Source organism: Microtus pennsylvanicus, chromosome 3 (assembly GCF_037038515.1).
Source record: "Microtus pennsylvanicus isolate mMicPen1 chromosome 3, mMicPen1.hap1, whole genome shotgun sequence".
Taxonomy (NCBI): Eukaryota; Metazoa; Chordata; class Mammalia; order Rodentia; family Cricetidae; genus Microtus; species Microtus pennsylvanicus.
In genome coordinates, this window is record NC_134581.1 from 84279457 (window position 1) to 84298855 (window position 19399).

General features: G+C 42.2%; 1 protein-coding gene across 3 annotated transcripts in view; it reads left to right on the top strand.

Moving 5' to 3' along the window:
* The first annotated feature begins 1075 nt into the window (after nt 1–1075).
* Nucleotides 1076–19399, top strand: part of Stt3a (STT3 oligosaccharyltransferase complex catalytic subunit A) — a 32409-nt gene continuing 14085 nt past the window's right edge. Inside the window, exons 1-10 of one of the 3 annotated variants that reach the window (XM_075966375.1) lie at nt 1076–1159; nt 3602–3728; nt 5022–5082; nt 9673–9794; nt 10153–10298; nt 12711–12801; nt 15347–15453; nt 16106–16270; nt 17582–17762; nt 19153–19308. In XM_075966375.1, the coding sequence (XP_075822490.1) occupies nt 3641–3728; nt 5022–5082; nt 9673–9794; nt 10153–10298; nt 12711–12801; nt 15347–15453; nt 16106–16270; nt 17582–17762; nt 19153–19308 (1117 nt within the window). In that variant the 5' untranslated portion in view covers nt 1076–1159; nt 3602–3640. Of the gene's footprint in view, nt 1256–1761; nt 1781–3601; nt 3729–5021; nt 5083–9672; nt 9795–10152; nt 10299–12710; nt 12802–15346; nt 15454–16105; nt 16271–17581; nt 17763–19152; nt 19309–19399 lie in introns of those variants that run through there. The other 2 variants (XM_075966376.1, XM_075966377.1) reach the window with 2 other exon arrangements.

Sequence of the window (19399 nt, forward strand, 5' to 3'; positions counted from 1 at the left end):
CAAAAGAGAGCTACGGAGTTGGGTAAAACTGGTCATGAGAACTTTGAGGAAACAGTAGTGCAAAGCACTGACTTCAATACGTTGCTTGATGGTTCCCGTCATTGGAGAGTAAAAGAAAAGCCAGCGAGCGTCACTGGCACTAAATGTGAACGGTGTCCGGATGATCTGATCTTTTGGGTAGCCTTCGGTCTGAGGCATGTAAGATGTGGACATGCTCGTACATCCATGTATATATGTTTATATCGGAAAGATAGGCTTTTGGCTGCTGAAACTGCGCTCAGCAACGTTCTCGGAGGGTCGGGGAGGAAAGAAAGCTGCTCACTCTCGCACGTTTGAGCCGGCGAAGGGTCAAACCTACAAAGCAAGGCTGCCCGCTGATTGCCAAGAGCCGCTGCAGGGTTTGCAATGATTTCTGCAGGCCATCGCTGGCTCAGCGGCACGGGCGGTTCTAACAGACCTTTAAGCCTAGTAGGGACTTTCACAGAGCCAGGCCTGAAGACAGAGAAAAGCCTCTATCGAAGTTACTAGAACAGAGTCAAAAACCATTCCTGGGCTTATTAGCAGACAAAGCCGGGATCTGGGGCTCAAGCCTGCGAGTCTTCACAACAGGTAGGGAAGTCTTCTCTCCTCTCCTTGAACCGTTTACTAGGTAACGGGCCATTTCTACCTTAAAACCAAGCGGCTCCGCAATTCAACCTCTCCGGACGTGGAGCGAGTGGCGCTTTCGCTGCGTATTTCCGCTTCTGGTCATGTGGCTGGGGGTACGGCGGCCGCTCCTTCCCACTGCAAACCCTGCTTAGTCCGCAGACCGACACGTCACTCCTCGGTTCTCAACCAAACTGCTCAGAGCACGCTCTTTCCGCGCCGTCCGCTCCCCGGCGCCGGCCTATCACAGCTCGGCGGGCTCTTATAGTCACGCCTCTAAATTGGCTGAGTGATAGCTAGCTTGACCACTCAGAGAATGGAAGTCCGGCTTGGTCTACGCCTTCGGAATGACAGACAGGATGGTCATCCTATCGCTCCCCGTGAAGTAGTCATCGGCCTGGCCCAGCCAATGCGGAGCGAGCAGGGAGGCGGGCCTTGACTGCTGTCAGGGTTGGATGCGCCACTGAACGGATGGCAGGGGGAGCCGAGTGGATTCCTGAAGAGCATCCGCCGGGTGAGGAGGGCCTAGGGCAGTGCTGGAAGATTAGCGGCAGGCGCAGTGCAGGGTGATGGCGGGCCCGGACGAGGCGCTGCAGGCCGGCCTGTAACGGTGGGGAGCAGAGCCTGTCCGCGGCCTTGCAGAGGAGGGGGCGTGTAGGGTGGTGTGGGGAGGGACCTCAGGGCACCGGAGCACCGGACCGTCAGAGGAGGGGTCTCGGCAGGGCGCTGAGCTCCGGCAGCGTGGGCGTGGGACATGAAATCTAAGGGGCTGGCTTGGAGGGGCCTTGCGGAGCGTGCTGAGATGTTGGGGTCGGGGTCTGGGGGGGTCAGCTCGGTCAGAGGGTGCAGGAGGCCGTGGAAACGCGTGTAGGAAAACCGGGCCGCCGAGGCTGCAGCCCTGGAACCCAGAGCTGGGGTGGGTCAGGATGTCAAGGCTTGCATGCACGGCTGCGAAGCAGAGAGATGCTGGGCGGATACGAAAAGCGTTTTTCCCCTTTCTGTGCCCTGTCGGCGTGTGGAAATTACCAGGGAACAGGATGAAAACTCTCAGTACTCGGCTTTGAATGGCTAGCTGCCTTTACTCGGTCTTCAAGTCCAGGTTTTAGCGCTCTCGCTTCCTCTGCTGACTTGGCAGGTGTGTGGATCCTTGTCAGCTCCGAGGTGTTTTGTTTCCGTTTCAACTATCTCGGGAGAACAGATACAAGCCCAAGAGATGGGACTAGAGTTGTTCACTCCCTGGAGATAGTTAAGGGAAAGCCTTCCCTTTGGAATTATGGTTAAACACACTAGCCCAAACTGCTCTTCTGGGACAGTTAATTAAAGAAAAGATGCTTGACTTCGCATTGTGATTCTTCGTATTTTCCAGATAGTCCGGTGTTACCCTTTCCTAACATTTTTTTTTCCTCCAATAAAAAAGGAACAAGTAATGCAGTTTTCCTACCCCCTCACCATAGTTCTCAACAGTGCTAAAGATATTCTCTGTTGTTGCATTCTTTGTCCCTTAGTCCTTAACACAACTATTGTCTATACCTAAGTACCATCCTGAACTGCCTTTAGATTGTTTCCTTTACTACCGCTTCCACATTTTATTCTGGTTCAGAAGAAAAAAAAATTATATTTTTCCTCTAGATTATTACCTGGTGCTCTGAGCTGTCCCTGAGTTGTTTAAATCATCAGGGTCGTCACAGAGAGGCCTTGAAACACGGTTGTCAGACAGGGAAACAAGATCTGAGCAATAGAGTGTGCATTAGGAAGATGGAAAGACAGTGCACTGAGGATGCTTCTTCTTGAGTGCACGGCTTGCACTTGTATTCGTGATCAGCCTGTACTTTAGTTGGCGAGGAAGCATCCACACTGGGATTTGGAATAGAAAAAAGCTTGGAGGCATTTGTAGCCAGTCAGTTGAGGCTTACTTTAAGGCTGGAAATCTTGTCCAATCAGTGATGACTTCTAGTTTTTCTACTTTCACTTCTGTAGGTCGCGTTGGTCTCCACCTTCCCTACTTCCCTCAGCTCCAGTCCCACCCCTTACTCTTTTAGTGACAGGTTCTCATTCTAACCCAGACTGACCTAGAACTTAACTTTGTATCCAGGCTGAACTCAATTGCACAACGATCCTCAGCATCACAGTGTTGGGAGTATGGACACAAGCTAAGCATACCTGTGGTGTGCCCCCGCCCCCATCACTCATTTTCACGAATGCTTTTTTTTTCTCTTAAAAAAAAACTTTTTGTTTGGCTTTTCCATCTTTTTATTTTTTTCATGCTTCTGCCCCCCTTTTTCCCCTTTTCTGCTTGATTCTCATGTCATACTTTTGGCAGTTGTGCTGTGTACTTTGTAGCTGTGGAAGTAGAAACAGGATTATGGGTAGAATTCTTTTTTTTTTACAGAACATGGAAACCCGAGGCATTTTTGCCTTTTGGGCAAATGCCATGTTGTTGAATTACATGGGAAACCCTTTTAAAGATTTATGTTTTGAGATAGACTCACTAAATTGGTTAGTCTGGTCTGGAGCTTTTGATCCTTCTGCCTCAGTCTCTTGAGTAGGGATTGAGTCTGGGCTTATAGACATATTGAGTAGTATGATTACTCATTTTTAGTCATTTTTGGCAGGGGAGACAGCATCACTAGGTTACCAGGTAACCCTGACTGGCCTACAACTTGGGTGTGTAGATCATACGGGCCTGCCTCTGCCTCCTGAGTGCTGGGATTAAAGACTTGTGCCACCAAGCCTGCTCCTACCTATTTAGTCTTGACACATAAACCTAATAGTATTTGCTTTCTTGCTAGTACATTAATCTTTAGTCAAAGCTTGGGTAGTAATATTAGCTCTAATTTCTCTGGTGTTTTTGGAGCTCATCTGTCCTTTATGGTTCTTTCCCACCATAAAAGATTAAAGTAAACTTAAGTAAATACAGGGTACTTAATATCTTTGTTCTTGACTTTTCTCATTTTAGCTATTTGAATATCGTCAATTACCACCCGTTGATGTCAAGATGACTAAGCTTGGATTTTTGCGGTTGTCCTATGAGAAGCAGGACACACTTCTGAAGCTTCTCATCCTGTCGATGGCTGCTGTGCTGTGTGAGTCTGTGTGTGCTTCTCTTTAGAGTTGGAATGATGAAAAAAATTAAAAATGGATTTTATAAACATGACTTATTCTTTTAGCAGATTGCTGTTCTTTTTACCATTTCTTGTTGGTAGAATACCAACTCAAGAAATATAAAACTTAGGTCTGTTGATCATAGGAACAGCAGGAAGCAAGCTCTTTAGGTTTTAGTATTCTCACTGGCTGAAAGGAAGTGGGAGCTGTTGGGTGTTGAATTTTGTAAAAAAACTATCTTCAACTATGTGCCTGTGATGGTTAATATCGCCAACTTGACAGGATCTAGAATCCGCTAGGAGACAGCCCAGGGCAATGCGGTCAGGCATTATATGGGTTAGGGTTTATTGGGGTTGGAAGGATGACGCCCTTCTGTAGACAGGGGTCTTGAACTGAATTAAAAGGAGAAAGTGGGAAGAACACTAAGTGGCCTCTTCCTGATTGAATGCAGCAGGATGTGTTGCCCTGGGCTCTGCCCCGCCCTCTGTGCTCATAGTGCTCTCACCCTTGAACTACAGAGCCTAAAGAGACCTATTCTCCCTTCCACTGTTTTGTCAGGGTATGGATCACAACAGCAGGAAAAGTAACTTTGACGTGGAGTTTGCTCTCTACCCAGATGGGCCTCAACTCCCTCAGCTTCCTGAGGGCTGCCATCTAAGCTCCTTAGTAGTTCTGAAAGCCTTTCCCAGCTCTTCATGAGTAACAAGTATATCCTTTCTTGACATATCTCTTTTTTTGGTCCAAGATTAAAGTAAGGGGGGGGGTGTATATGCAAAAGGGGTCAGTATATGTAAAAGATGGCCAAATTTGGCATTAGGTGTATGTGATTGTACAGGCTTTGTATAATACAACACATAATTAAATGTATCCCATTTAAGTGAAAAAAAATGTAGATAGTTTCGTCAGACTTGTTCCTTCTAGGTGGGGAGAAATGGATGGAGACTTCATTTAAGAACTATTCTGGGGGCTGGAGAGATGGCCCAGTGGTTAAGAGCACTGACTGCTCTTCCAGAGGACCCAGGTTCAATTCCCAGCACCCACATGGCAGCTCACAACTGTCTGAAGATCCAGTTGCAGGGGATCTGACACCTTCACACCAATGCACATAAAATAAAGTTAAATAAATCATAAAAATTAGAAAAAAAGAGCTCTTCTGCCCTCTGTGTGACTGCAGTGCTAGATAATTTTAGCTTCTTCATAGTGCCGCTGTTTATCTTCTGTTGTTCTTTAATGGGATGTGACCAACTAAAATATTCATTCACTGGATTTTGCAGCATTTTCTACTCGTCTCTTTGCTGTCCTGAGATTTGAAAGCGTTATTCATGAGTTTGATCCGTGAGTACCTTTGCTCTGATATGTCCTTCAGGGGGTGTTGAAATTTGTGGGTTTTATATGTGTTTAAATTCTAATCAGTTATCAGTAATGAAGGTGTATTTTCAGTACATTTAAAGGAAGACTCCAAGTTTTCCAAGTGAGTCTTGTCAGCTCAAAAAATGCAATAGACTGTTGTTATGCCTGCTTGCTTGAGGTCTGACTAGGCTAAGAGAAACCTGGCTTTCCATTTTGATCAGGAGCAGGAATGTGCATTAAGGGAAAGGGTTCTGGAATACATTAAAAACTATAAAGAATATCACAAGCTGGTGATTGAGTTTTTTGTACTACCCGGTCCCGCATTGTTGAGTCCCAAAGAAACGCACAGAGGTCTACACCAATTATAAACTCGTTGGCCTGTACATTAACCCATTATTCTTGTCTGTGCTAGCCTCGTGGCTTGGTACCTTATATCAGCCAGGACCTCTTATCTTGCCTCCTCTGTGGCTGGGTGACAACTGCAGACTGAATCTTTCCTCTTCCCAGAATTCTCCTGGTCTTGTCTCCCCACCTGTACTTTCTGCCTGGCTACTGGCCAATCAGCGTTTTATTAAAATACAATTGACAGGGTATAGGCCATTGTCCCACAGCAACAAGCCATGAGCTTGAGGTCATAATTTCTTTTTCTACTTATTTATATAGTAGAAATTGGGCTTATTGTTAAAGGCATTAAAAATATTAAAGCTATGAACACTGGGTATTGTGGCAAATGCCTATAATCTTGGACTGTATAGTGTGCTTATACCTAAAAGGTATTGGAAAAATCAAAATAAATTAAGAATAAAAAACAAATCTGGGCATGGTGACATATTTCTTTAATTCCAGCAGATGGATTTCTGTGAGTTCAAGACCAGCCTGGTTTATGTAATGGGTTCTAGGCTAGCTAAGCCTACAAGATTATATAGTGAGTGAGATCCTATCTCAAAAAACAAAAACAAACAAACCAACCAAACCAAAAACACCAAACCAAACAAAAAACAACATGGGGCTGGAGAGATGGCTCTGTGGTTAAGCGTGCATACTGCTTTTGCAGAGGATCCAAGTTTACTGCCCAGCCCCCCGTCAGATGGCTCACTACCACTTGGAACTCCAGCTTCAGGGCACCTGAGGCCTCTGACATCCTCAGTCATGTACATAAACACATAATAAAAAGTCTAATATTAGATTGAAAAAGACATGGTGAAACCCTCAGTAGTACTAGTACCATTAGCTGGGTGTGCTGGTGCATGCCCATAACCTCAGTACTCTAGGAGCCAAGAGGCAAGAGGATTGTGGAAAGTTGAAAGAGCTCTGGGCACGTAGTAAGTACTAGGCCATCTATGACTACGTAGGAAGACTGTGTTTCAATAAACCCTGAAATGGGGCAGTGATATGGCCCAGTGGGTAAAGGCACGCTGTTAGGATTGAGTTAGACCCCCCCAGAACTCACACTGTGGACGGGAAGAGTTAATTCTCTTCTCCTTACACACATATGGTGAGACACCACCTCCCCCATTCCCCTAAAGAAATAAAACTTGTTTTTGGTTTTTAAACCTAACATTTTCTAAGTGCCTTTCTTTTTATCTTTTGAGATACAGGTACAGTTTTTTTTTTTTTTTTGTTAAAATTTTTTTTTTTGTTTTCTGTTTAAGAGAAGAAAGTGTCCAAAGTTACACATTTACTAGGTGGGAACCTAGATTTGAATGTGCATTTGTCTTATTTCACAGACTGTGTCGTTGCCAGTGTTGACTAAAGTTGAGGCTTATGAAAAAATGTAGAAACCAGAGTCATAGATTCTTGAGTTACTGAATTCTTTTTTTTTTTTTTGCTTTTTCAAGACAGGTTTTCTCTGTGGCTATGGAGCCTGTCCTGGAACTAGCTCTTGTAGACCAGGCTGACCTCGAACTCACAGAGATCCGCCTGCCTCTGCCTCCCAAGTGCTGGGATTAAAGGTGTGCATCACCATCGCCCAGCTGAGTTACTGAATTCTTAAAAACAGTGCATTCATATTTGGTAACACTGCTTTAAGAGTTCAGGCCTGTACTTGGTTTACAGACTTGTCATTTTGTTTCGTGTAGCTATTTTAAAGAATTTGGAGGTATTACATATATTTTTTGGGGGGAGCCCTGAAACCACTTTCCATTTTTTTCTCATAAGTGAGAAGATTTACTCTGCTAGTTAGCTTTGAATGTCAACTTCACTCTAGAATCACCTGAGAAAAGAGGCTTTTGTTGTGTGTGTGTGTTTTTGAGACAGGGTCTTTCTTTGTACCCTGTCTGTCCTGGAGCTCTGTATGTAGGCCAGGCTAGCCTTGAAACTCAGAGATCTGCTTGCCTCCTGCTTCCTAAGCACTGGAACTAAAAAGTGTGTGCCACCACACCAGGCCTGGGGAGATAGTCTCGGTGAACTGTCTAGGTCAGGTTGGCTTGTGGGCGTATTTGTGGGGATTGTCTTGTCGTTAAGGAGGAAGACTCAGCCCCTTTGTAAGAGGAGTCATTCCTTAGGCAAGTGTTCTGAACAGTTTAAGAGGAAGATAGCTAGGAGCAGGCAGGCAGGTTGGCTGGCTGGCTGGCTGGTTGGCTGGCAGGCAGGCTGGCCTGTATGAATTCATTTATTTCTCTGCTGACTATGAATGTGACCAGCTGTTTCAACTTCTCTGCTAGCATGGACTGTAACCTAGAATTGTAAGACAAATACTTGCCTTTTCCTTATGTTGTTTTTGTGTTAATCTAAGTACATTACTTTTTTTTTGTTTTGCAATAAAAAAATTAAAATATAATTAAGTCATTTCTTTACTTCTTCCTTCTTCAAACCTCTTTTTTTTTTTTTGGTCATGGTGCTATTTTATCATAGCAACAGAAATGAAAGCACAACCTTAATATTTTTATTTATTTTTATTTTTTATTTATTTTTTGAGAGAGGTTTTTTTGTAGTACAGGATAGCTTCTAATCTGCTCTGTAGCTGGCCGATGATGACTTTGTATTCCTGATACTTTTGCCTCCATCTCCCAAGTGCTGGAGTTACAGGTATATGCCACCATGCCCACAACCTTCTTTTGTTTCTTCATCAAACAGCTTCATTCTTAGACCCTCCAGATAGGCGAATATTGAGGTGAGCTAATCAGGGAAAACAAAGGGTCTGTTTCTAGTAGAACTGTAAGACAGTGTACAAATGATTTGACTATTCCTTTTCTAAGGAAGAATCATCCCGAAGGGTTTGACCCTAATCCACTAATTTAGACTTCCTCTTTCTTAGTCTGCCTCCTACTGGTAGGTAGTGGACATGATTACGATACATGCTGACTGCCTTCTAGAACTCTCATCTTTTCTGTATCTCTGACAATTACCAAAATAACACTTCTCTGTGAGGAACAGAAGACAGAGCTTTATGCCATCTGCTGCTTCTCTCACCTCAGCTATCAAAACTTGACCAAGGAGAAAAATAGGGCTAGGAAGGTGGGCTGGAAAGTCATCATCCATAGTTGGAGACCCCATTTATTTATTTGGTTTTGCTCCACATCCTCTTCCTTTTAATTTCGGGAAATGCTTACACAGCCTGGTTCTAAAAAACTGTTTTTCCATGTATAGTTCTTAACATTTCTTTTTTTTTTTTTTTTTTTTTTTGATTTTCAAGACAGGGTTTCTCCGTAGCTTTTGGTTCCTGTCTTGTAACTAGCTCTTGTAGACCAGGCTGGCCTCGAACTCACAGAGACCCGCCTGCCTCTGCCTCCCGAGTGCTGGGATTAAAGGTGTGCGCCACCACCGCCCGGCTTCTTAACATTTCTTATCCAGTACTTTGTAATGTAATGTATGTTTGCTTCAGTGTAGGTGGTGTTCAGACATTTGAAATAACATGAATGAATCTTGTTAGAAGTTTAAACACTCATTAGGAAGTTCTTGTTATCATGTGGGTTAAATTTTTTCTCATCTTACATATGCTGTTATACCAATATCTTTATAGATGTTCATTACTTTTTTTAAAAAATATTTGTTTATTATGTATACAATATTCTGTCTGTGTGTATGCCTGCAGGCCAGAAGAGGGCACCAGACCTCATTACAGATGGTTGTGAGCCACCATGTGGTTGCTGGGAATTGAACTCAGGACCTTTGGAAGAGCAGACAATGCTCTTAACTTCTGAGCCATCTCTCCAGCCCCTAGATGTTCATTACTTAAGAAGTATCCATGTGCTCTTGTGTGTGGTAGAGGAACAAAATATATTCTCACCACTTGAAAAGGGCCAAATCTCATGCATCAGAGGTCTTGTCTTCTGGGTGCTTGAATTTTTTTGCTGACTTTATTATCTACCACAAGCTAGCCTGCTGAAGTAACCTGTTTGAATGCTTTGTATGGACATTAGACTTCAAGTTCATTTCCTACAGAAAAGCACTGCTTTAATTGATACAGGTGTTGAACAGAAATAGAGACTTAAGCTAATATAAATGATTTTCATAACATTTATTCACACACTGCTGTATTCTTTAGTAGCATAATCTAAAAAACAAGCTCTTTGTAAGTAAAACATATTTGAGCACAGAGATTCCGGGGACATGGTGCTTGCTTTCTTGTTCTAGGTACTTTAATTATCGGACGACCCGGTTTCTGGCTGAGGAAGGGTTTTATAAATTTCATAACTGGTTTGATGACCGGGCCTGGTACCCCTTGGGTCGAATCATTGGAGGAACAATTTATCCAGGTGAGGGGGACAGAATTTGTTGTTTGTAAGGACAGTGTTGTGTTTATATGCTGTGAAACAGCTTTATTTCTGCAGGCTTCATTTCAGAATACTTGTAATTTCATTCTGATTATAGATTCCCAAAGTGGATCTTATGGAGAACATGTGTGCGATAGTGGAGATGTGGGGAGGGGAGGATGTCTTATACATTCTGAATAGAATCCTTAACAGAAATGTAGACACTTAGTACAGTTGCTATGATAGTATTTCTAGTGGTTTGTCAAAACCTGTGCTGTTACTTTAGTGAAATTTGGATTGACCCTTTTCTTCTTATTTTCTTACCAGAACAACCTAATGGGATTACTTTTTCCTGTTTCAGGCTTAATGATCACCTCTGCTGCAATCTACCACGTACTCCATTTTTTCCATATCACCATTGACATTCGGAACGTCTGTGTTTTCTTGGCCCCTCTCTTCTCCTCCTTCACCACCATCGTTACATACCACCTTACCAAAGAGCTCAAGGTAAAGAATTTGAGTGACAGGAAGCTTGGGAGTGAATGTTGTTGAACCTGTAGTAGATGCTGGAGGCTTGGAGGAGTCTAGAGTCTTAGAAGGTCAGGGAGTGTTGTGACACTTACAGGGGAGCTGTACAAACACCTACTCACCCCAGATATGGAACCAAAGACAGACCAAGGTAAGGATACCTCCAAAATCTCACAAAAGCTGGAATGCCAGAGCTTACTGTAGGGCTTGCAAGCAGCTTGACAGATTGGATAATGTGTCTCTTCCAAGCAGCTTTGGTTTGTTTGGGCCTCTTACATGCAGCTTGGCAGGTCTGAGACTCTTCTAGGCTGCTCTACTTGTCTCTGAGCAGTTCTTACTGTTTGTATAAAACGGGGAGCCAGGGGCTAGTCAGTCTGGTTTGTTTTAGGAACTTCCTGAAGGTTTTGAGTTGTTTACTTTCTGCAGGGTGGAATATTTCCTTTAAAACAGGTTCTGAACCTGTTGGTTGTGACCTTTTGGCAAACCTCTGTCTCTAAAAATATCTACAGTATGATTTATAACAGTAGTGAAATTACAGTTATGAAGTTGCAATGAAAATTTATGGTTGGTCACATGAGGAACTGTACTAAAGAGTCGCACTAGAAAGTTTGAGAAACCACCTCTTTAGAATATCTTTAGTCTTAAGGAGCATCCCATTAGGGTGACTTGTTAGATTTTGAAGGAAATTGGAAACTCCTACATAGTGGGGAGCTAGAGACTAAAGACATTTGTTGAACCGAATTAGTGGAGAATATGCGCTTTATTTTCATTTGCAGCTGTTTGCCTTTTTAAGGTTTTCAGGTTTCTTGTTGATCTTGATTCTTTGCACTCTATTCTTATTCTGTGGCTTTAGTGTTAGGGAGGTACCTGAGAGGTGATAAACTAGTAGGAAGGCTTGAGAAGCCAGGTGCAGCTGGGAATACTGAAAGGTTGGCTGGTAACCTCTCAACTTTACAGTCTCCTCAATTTGGGTAGATTGTCACTTTTTTTGTTGAGTTTTTGAGATAGGATTTTCCTCTGGAGCCCAGGCTGGCCTCAGAATTGTGTCTTCGCTTTCTAAGTGCTGGGATTACACGTGTTTGCTGTCATGCCCAGTTCTTTGTTTTCTTTTAAAGTCAAATAATGTAGGCCGGGCGGTGGTGGCGCACGCCTTTAATCCCAGCACTCGGGAGGCAGAGGCAGAGGCAGGCGGATCTCTGGGAGTTCGAGGCCAGCCTGGTCTACAAGAGCTAGTTCCGGGATGGGCACCAAAGCTACAGAGAAACCCTGTCTCGAAAAACAAAAAAAACCAAAAAAACAAAAAAAATAAAGTCAAATAATGTTATTCTTTTGTTGTAGAAGTGGTGTTTTTTTTTTGTGATGTGCAGTCACTGTTAGAGGAGGCGGCTAATAAGTTTGAAAGCTAAATAGTCCATTCTTATGCAAATATAGACTTTTATTTATTTTGTTCTTAGACAGAGTCTTACTGTATAGTCCTGGCTGATCTCAAACTCACACAGATTTATCTGCTTCTGCCTCTGCCTCTTGAGTGCTGAGATTAAAGGTGTGTGCCTCCATATCCAGCAGGCTCTGGTTTTGACAGCTCATGTGATTGTTATTATTTTCATTATTATTATTTTGGGAGGGCAGGCTGTTATGTAGTCGAAGCTGATCTTAACTCACTGTGTAGCCAAGGATAATCTTGAGTATCTGATCTTCTTCTTTTTTTTTTTTTTTTAATATTTATTTATTATGTATACAATATTCTGTCTGTATGCGCGAAGGCCAGAAGAGGGCGCCAGACCTCTTTACAGATGGTTGTGAGCCACCATGTGGTTGCTGGGAATTGAACTCTGGACCTTTGGAAGAGCAGGCAATGCTCTTAACCACTGAGCCATCTCTCCAGCCCCCGAGTGTCTGATCTTCTTATTTAATCCCACTGTCTCCCTAATGCTGGCATTATAGGCATGTATGGTTTATGTGGTGCTAGGGATCATACTAGGGCTTCAGACTTGCTTCAAGCTATCCTGTCAGCTGAGCTATATCCCTAATTACTCTCCTATTACCTGTTTTTTTTTTTTTTTTTCCCTTAGAAAGGATCATGTTGTGTTACCTAGATTGGTCTTGGGTTTTTAACCCTCTTGCCTCAATCTGCTGAGATGATAGGTCCTTTCCATTATACCCTGAAGCTCATATGATGTCTCTGTCTCAGCATATTTGTACTCAGTATTAGATTTGGTATTCTCATGTGGAGTTGACTAAAGTTTGGCTTTGTTGTGCTATGTGCATTTCCAGCATCCTATATCGACCTTGGAAATTTTTGAGTGCTTTTTGGGCCCCTTGTAAACAGAATGGATTAGTAGGTCCTCAGTTCTCTTAGAGGCATATCCATGTTAACTTCTGCTTTTCCAGGATGCAGGAGCTGGGCTTCTTGCTGCTGCCATGATTGCTGTAGTTCCTGGGTATATTTCTCGATCTGTAGCTGGCTCCTATGATAATGAAGGTAAGATTTAGAATGCGGAAAGAGGTTTTTTTTTGTTGTTGTTGTTTTTTGTTTTTTGAGACAGGGGCTGTCCTGCAACTCGCCTTGTAGACCAGGCTGGCCTCAAACTCAGAGATCTGCCTGTCTCTGCCTCCCAGGTGCTGGGAATAAAGGCATGCGCCACCAAGCCTGGCAAATGCTGAAAGAGGTGTGTTCACTTTATTATCTACTGAAATTTCACAAGGTGCTGAATTTAGGTTCATCTCTATTGCTTAGCAATAATAAAATTGGACTTTGTGAGAATGGCAGGAAGGAATCTTGGACAAGATACTCCCCTAGAGAGGTAGCTGAAAACTTTAAAAATTAATACCTATTTACTGTGCGTATCTACATTCATGCTCATGCATGCTTTTATGTCAAGGTCAGAGGACAACTTGCAGCTGTCAGTTCTCTTCTATCATGTGATTCTCAGGGATTAGATTGAGGTCATCAGACTTGATAGCAAATGCTACCTGACCTAGCCAAGCAGTTTCATCAGTCCTAGCTGGGAACTTCTTAACAGGCCTTTGTTCACTCATATATAACTGTTGTTTTAACATTATGTTCTTAATTTTCCTACTGTAAGTGTCTTTAAAATTACAGTGATTTTTATCGACTTTTTTTTTTTTGAAACGTATTGGGAGAGCATAATGTTAGGTATTATAGAGATAGATAATAAATTTGATTATTTTGTTCTAAAATTGAAAAAAAAATTAAGGGATAGATGACAGATGTCCTATAATCTGCTAAGGAATATAATAATGGACTTGTAAAAATAACTCTAGTTGAATATGGTTTGCATATACCTGTAATCCTGGCACTTAAGCAGGAAGATCAAGGCCATCCTTGACTATACAGTACGTTTGTGGTCAGCCTGGACTACATGAGACATTGTTCCAGAAAATAAAAACAATTTAAAAAAACTCAAAGCTGGCCTGATGTTCACATTACTGTAATCCTAGCATTCAAAGTGAAAATGAAAGATGTTGAGTTCAAGTCCAGTCTGGGCTTTATAGTAAGTTTGAGTCTAGCTTTGGCTACATAGTGAATTTCATTCAGGCCTGCCTATGCTGCCTAGCACAAACAAACAATAACAAAAAGTTAAAGCTCTTGAGCATTGTCCTTTGGGGATGTCTTGTAAACAGAAATTAATTTGGTTTTAGGGATCAAAAGAAAGGTTTTTGGAAGTAGTTGAAATTGATCTGGACCCATATTTGGGAATTCATGAGGCAGTTTTTTTCCTCCGGGGTTGGGTAGTCAGGGTGGTGGTAGAGCTGTGCGTTGAATTGAGGGCGTTGGGCATGGTAGACAGTGTTCTGTCTTGGAGGCATAGCTCCAGGTCATCTATGAGTCAGTTGTTAAGGACAGCACCATTCTGAGTAAAAGGTCTGCCTTTATTAGCATGCATATAGCCTTGCATATTCTTAAGACTAGCTGGAAATTTAATGCCTACAAATAAAGTAGTGGGGTTTTTGTTGTTGTTGTTGTTTTTGGAATTTTGAGACAGGGTTTCTCGGTGTAGCCCTGGCTGTCCTGGAACTTGCTCTGTAGACCAAGCTGGCCTCAAACTCACAGAGATCCACCTGCGTCTGCCCTCCCCAGTTCTGGGATTAAGGTGTGCGCCACTACTGCCCAGCCAAATAAAATAGTGTTGTGGCCAATATTTACCAGTTGCTTCCTGAATTCTAGTAACTATTCCAGGTGCTTTTTCTCCACTGCATTTGCCCTTGCAATGTTTTTAATAAGTAGATATTTACTGTAGATTCCATGGGCTGGAGGTGCAGCTCAGGAGATGAGAATTTACCTAGCGTGCGTGATGCCCTTTGTCTAATCCTCAGCACTGGGGGAAGAAAATTATACTCAGACTCCTTCTTTTTTTTTGAGACAGGGTTTCGCTCCGGTTTTGGAGCCTGTTTTGAAACTAGCTCTTGTAGACCAGGCTGGTCTCGAACTCACAGAGATCTGCCTGCCTCTGCCTCCCAAGTGCTGGGATTAAAGGCGTGCGCCACCACCGCCGGCTCTCAGACTCCTTATGGGAAGCAAAGGCAAAGGGAAGTAAAATAATTTGCCTAAGATTATACTTGTAGTGAATAGTAGTTTAGAAATGTGAGTCTAGATAGTGTGTTCCAGAACTGTGTTCTTTTATTAAAGATTTTACTTTTGATTCTATGTTTGTAAGTGCTGGTGCCTGAAGAGTTAGATCTAGTGTTAGAGGTGGTGGTGAGTCATCAAATGTGGGTGCTAGGAATTGGTTCTTCAGCAGCAGCAGTGTTTGTTCTCAGCCTCTTCTAGTCCCTAGAAAAGGGTGATTTTTTTTTTTTTTTTGTTTTATGTTTTATTTTGTTTTTGAGACAGGGTTACTTTGTGTAGCTCTGGATGTCCTGGATTTTGCTCTGTACATCAGGCTAGCTTTAAACTCATATCCACCTGTCTCTGCCACCTGAATGCTGGGATTAAAGGTCTAGCTCCTAGAAGAGCATTCTTAACCTGTGTTAGTGCAGCTTCTGAATAATCTTGTTTTCTTCAGGAATTGCTATCTTTTGCATGCTGCTTACTTACTACATGTGGATCAAGGCAGTGAAGACTGGTTCCATCTACTGGGCTGCCAAGTGTGCCCTTGCTTATTTCTACATGGTAACTATATACATGTATTCTCTGTGTCTCTTTCTTTTTTTGGTGTAGGGATTGAGCTCATACTAAGTATCTGATTAACTGCTGAGGTAGTACTTCTCTACATATTTTTAATAAAAAATTTTCTTTTCCCCCTCCCCAGCCCTCAAGTTCTTTCTGAGATAGGTTCTTATGTATCCCAGGTTGACCTCAAACTCTGTGTAGCCAAGGATGGCCTTCTGATCCCTTGTCTTTACTCACTGAGAGCTGGGATTACAGATGTGTACCACAGTGCCTGGATTATACAATGTTTAGGATTGAACCGAGGGCTTCTTGTATGCTAGGAAAGCATTCTACCGAGTTATATCCCTAGACCCCCTGTTTTTCAGTCTACTAATAAAGTCTTTCAAATTCTGTATTACTGTATTTCCTATGGGTACATGTTGGCTGTCCCATATTTTTATTATATTCCCCTTAAAAATTTCCTTTTCTAAGATACATTTTTTTCTATGTAATTTTACATCTGTCCCTTGACTTTGTTTTTATGCTTCTACTGAGATTGTGTCTGACACCGTATGGCATCTAGATTAACACTGTGACTTGGTATATCTTACTGTATCAGTGTCAGCATGCTCTGAGTCTGCTCCAAGGGACTAATCCTTCTGTCTTCTCCCAGGTCTCTTCGTGGGGAGGTTATGTGTTCCTGATCAACTTGATCCCTCTTCATGTCCTGGTGCTAATGCTAACAGGCCGTTTTTCTCACCGGATCTATGTAGCCTACTGTACTGTTTACTGCCTGGGCACCATTCTTTCTATGCAGATCTCCTTTGTGGGCTTCCAGGTAAGCTGAGACTTTATAGAGTTTCTGCAGCCAAATGTTTCTAAGTAGCTCCAACTAGATTGACTAGGTTGGATTCTCTTAAGAAGAATATGAATTACAGTTTCTATTTTTTGCTGCTTATTAACTGAAACAACAGAATTGTTGGTTATGAATCTGCCTCTAAGAACACATCAGTTTTGCTGCATGCTATTTGAATTTAATGGCTCTATGCTTAGGTTTGTGTGAGGAGGAGGACCAGTTAACAGGGTTGACTTGAATGATCAAAGTTAAAATTTCAGAAAAGTTTAAAATTCCAGCCTTTTAGTGGAAATGACCCCATTTAATAGCAGTGGACTCTGAACATCTTAATGGGGCCTAGGTGAGTCCTTGAGGAAGCAAAGCATAAGCTTTGTAACCAGGTTATTATGTACAGTTAGCAGGACATTTTGTGTTTGGTTTCTTTTGTAAAGCTTTCATATTTAGAGATAAGCAAATATTTGTAGTCACTTAATATTTGAAATTTGCTCTTCACTTGAAGATGTAGAGCATGTGCTGTGCTAGTCCCTGAGGAAGTTGGAGAAAGAAATCTACACAGCTGTCTGTGTTCTACAGTTCAGTAGTTCTGGAAAGTTTGTGGAGTGTTGACATTAATAGTGTCTGGACACTTGTTAGAATGCAGATTCTGTGGAGGAGGGATTAAGAATTCAAGGTCATCCTTGACTTCAGTCAAGTTGAAGCCCAGGCTGGTGTGCATGAAACTCTGTCTCAACAGACAGAACAGATCAGAACAGAGAACCCAGATCAAGCCAAACCAAGCCAAGTGAGACAGTAAAAGAGACCTGTTGAATCAGACACTCTGGGTGGGGCTCAGAACCCACTTTAACATTCCCCTTGTTATAATGCCCACTAGAGTTAGAGAACCACTGTCTGTGGAAGAGAGTCATTATATACTAAAGGAGTCATACTGGTGCTTGAGACATAGCAGCCATTGATTCTCAGGTTTGGAGATGAAAGTGACATTGAATTTTAAATGATGAGTTTTAGTGAGAGGGAATTAGGAGAAAACTCAGTTCACACTAAGGAAGTAACTGGAGCAGGTGGCAAGGATGTGATTGTGAAGGTGTATAGTGTGCTTTGTTAGACTCCAGACATTCTTTAGAAAATATATTTGGTAAATTAAACCCATTTCTATATTGGTCCTTGTTCATTTTGGAACTTGAGACCTCATTCGATTCCTTGGGTTGAAGTAGATCAGAAAAGTACCAATGTTGGGTGAACTGTATTTGTTTTTTCTCCTAATATTGCCATATGTGATCACCCACTTCCCCCTAGCCTGTCCTTTCATCAGAACACATGGCAGCCTTTGGAGTGTTTGGTCTCTGTCAGATCCATGCCTTCGTAGATTACCTGCGCAGCAAACTGAATCCACAGCAATTTGAAGTTCTTTTCCGAAGTGTCATCTCCCTGGTTGGCTTTGTCCTCCTCACCGTGGGAGCACTCCTCATGCTGACAGGTAGGGAGCACGTCTTTTATAGTTAGATACACATGGATACAGATGTAGAATAAATACCAAAAAGATGGACTCTTCGGTCACCAGAGAAGATTCTGTCTTTATTTCAAGCGCTAAAGCCAAACACTTAAAGATTAGTTTAATTTTATGTGTATGGGTGTTTTGTCTGCATGTATGTATGTTTGTGCACCACATGTGTGTCTGGTTCCTGAGGAGACCAGAAGAAGGCATCAAATACCCTGAAACTGGAGTTGTGGACAGCTGTGAGCCACCACATGGGTGCTGGGAATTGAACCCATGTCCTCTGCAAGAGCAGCAAAGACTCTTAACTGCTGAGCCATTTCTTCAGCCCCAAAGTCCTACTCTTTAAAACATTCATTCTCTTTGTCAGCATTTGGATTCAACATGACAGAGTGTCTTTGTAGAGCTAAAAGGATTATCTAGCCTTGCCAGCACTTTTTCAGTTTTCTTTTTCTTTCCTATTGGTTGGCTTGTAGAAGTTCTTTTCTTTGTCATACTTTAAGTCATGGTACTTAATCTATGGAAACTAAATCATGGCTATTTAGGTGATATTCTCCTTTTTTTTTTTAAATTTACACTTCTCAGAGGCTAATTTAATTTTTCTAATTCATAGCAGGATGGAGGACTTATTTCACTTAGATTCTAGAGTTGACCTTGATTTCTTAATTTGACTAGATTAAGCCTAAGATTCTCCTTTTCAGTAGGCTTCTCTGGAACCCACTTCCCCCTTGAATTTTTATATGGCCAAATTATGTTGTTGAAAATATACTCTCTCAAGTTTAAAAAGAAAGGAGTAAAACTGTAAATAATACTGATGTTGGTAAATCAAAAACAGTCCTTTTTTATCTCAGAATTTTATAAAAATGGAACGTTGTGGGTAAAAGTGCTTTTTGCATAGTCTTGCACTTATGGGCGAATGGCTAATTAAGACAGTACAGTCACTCAGAAGCTTGGTGGTAAGTTAGTCTGGAATATGTTTGGTTTATTTGTTTGCTTTTTTCAAAATAGGGTTTCTCTGTGTAGCTTTGGAGCTTGACATGGCACTCACTCTGTAGACCAGGCTGGCCTCGAACTCACAGAGATCTGCCTGCCTCTGCCTCCTGAGTGCTGGGATTAAAGGCGTGCGCCACCACCGCCTGGCTAGTCTGGAATATGAAGTGTGGCAGAAACAATAAAGGAGATCCTGCCTCAAATAAGGTGGAAGGCAAGAACCAGCTCTCAGAAGCTGCCCTGTTACTTTACCACTTCTGTGCATACTCAGACACTATATAGGCACACTAATAATAAAATAAACTGGAATGTTGTGATTACATAGCATTTTAGCTTATTGTTTTAGGACTATATGTGAAATATTTATTGCCTTTTCTTGCAGGAAAAATTTCTCCCTGGACAGGGCGTTTCTACTCACTGCTGGATCCTTCTTATGCTAAAAACAACATCCCCATCATTGCATCTGTGTCTGAGCACCAGCCCACAACCTGGTCCTCTTACTATTTTGATCTGCAGCTCCTTGTCTTCATGTTTCCAGGTCTGTCCTGCATTTTGAAGTAACCTTCATTAGAATCATCCTTTGATTCCAAATATATTAACTACCCTCTTCCTTACTTTTTAAATATTTA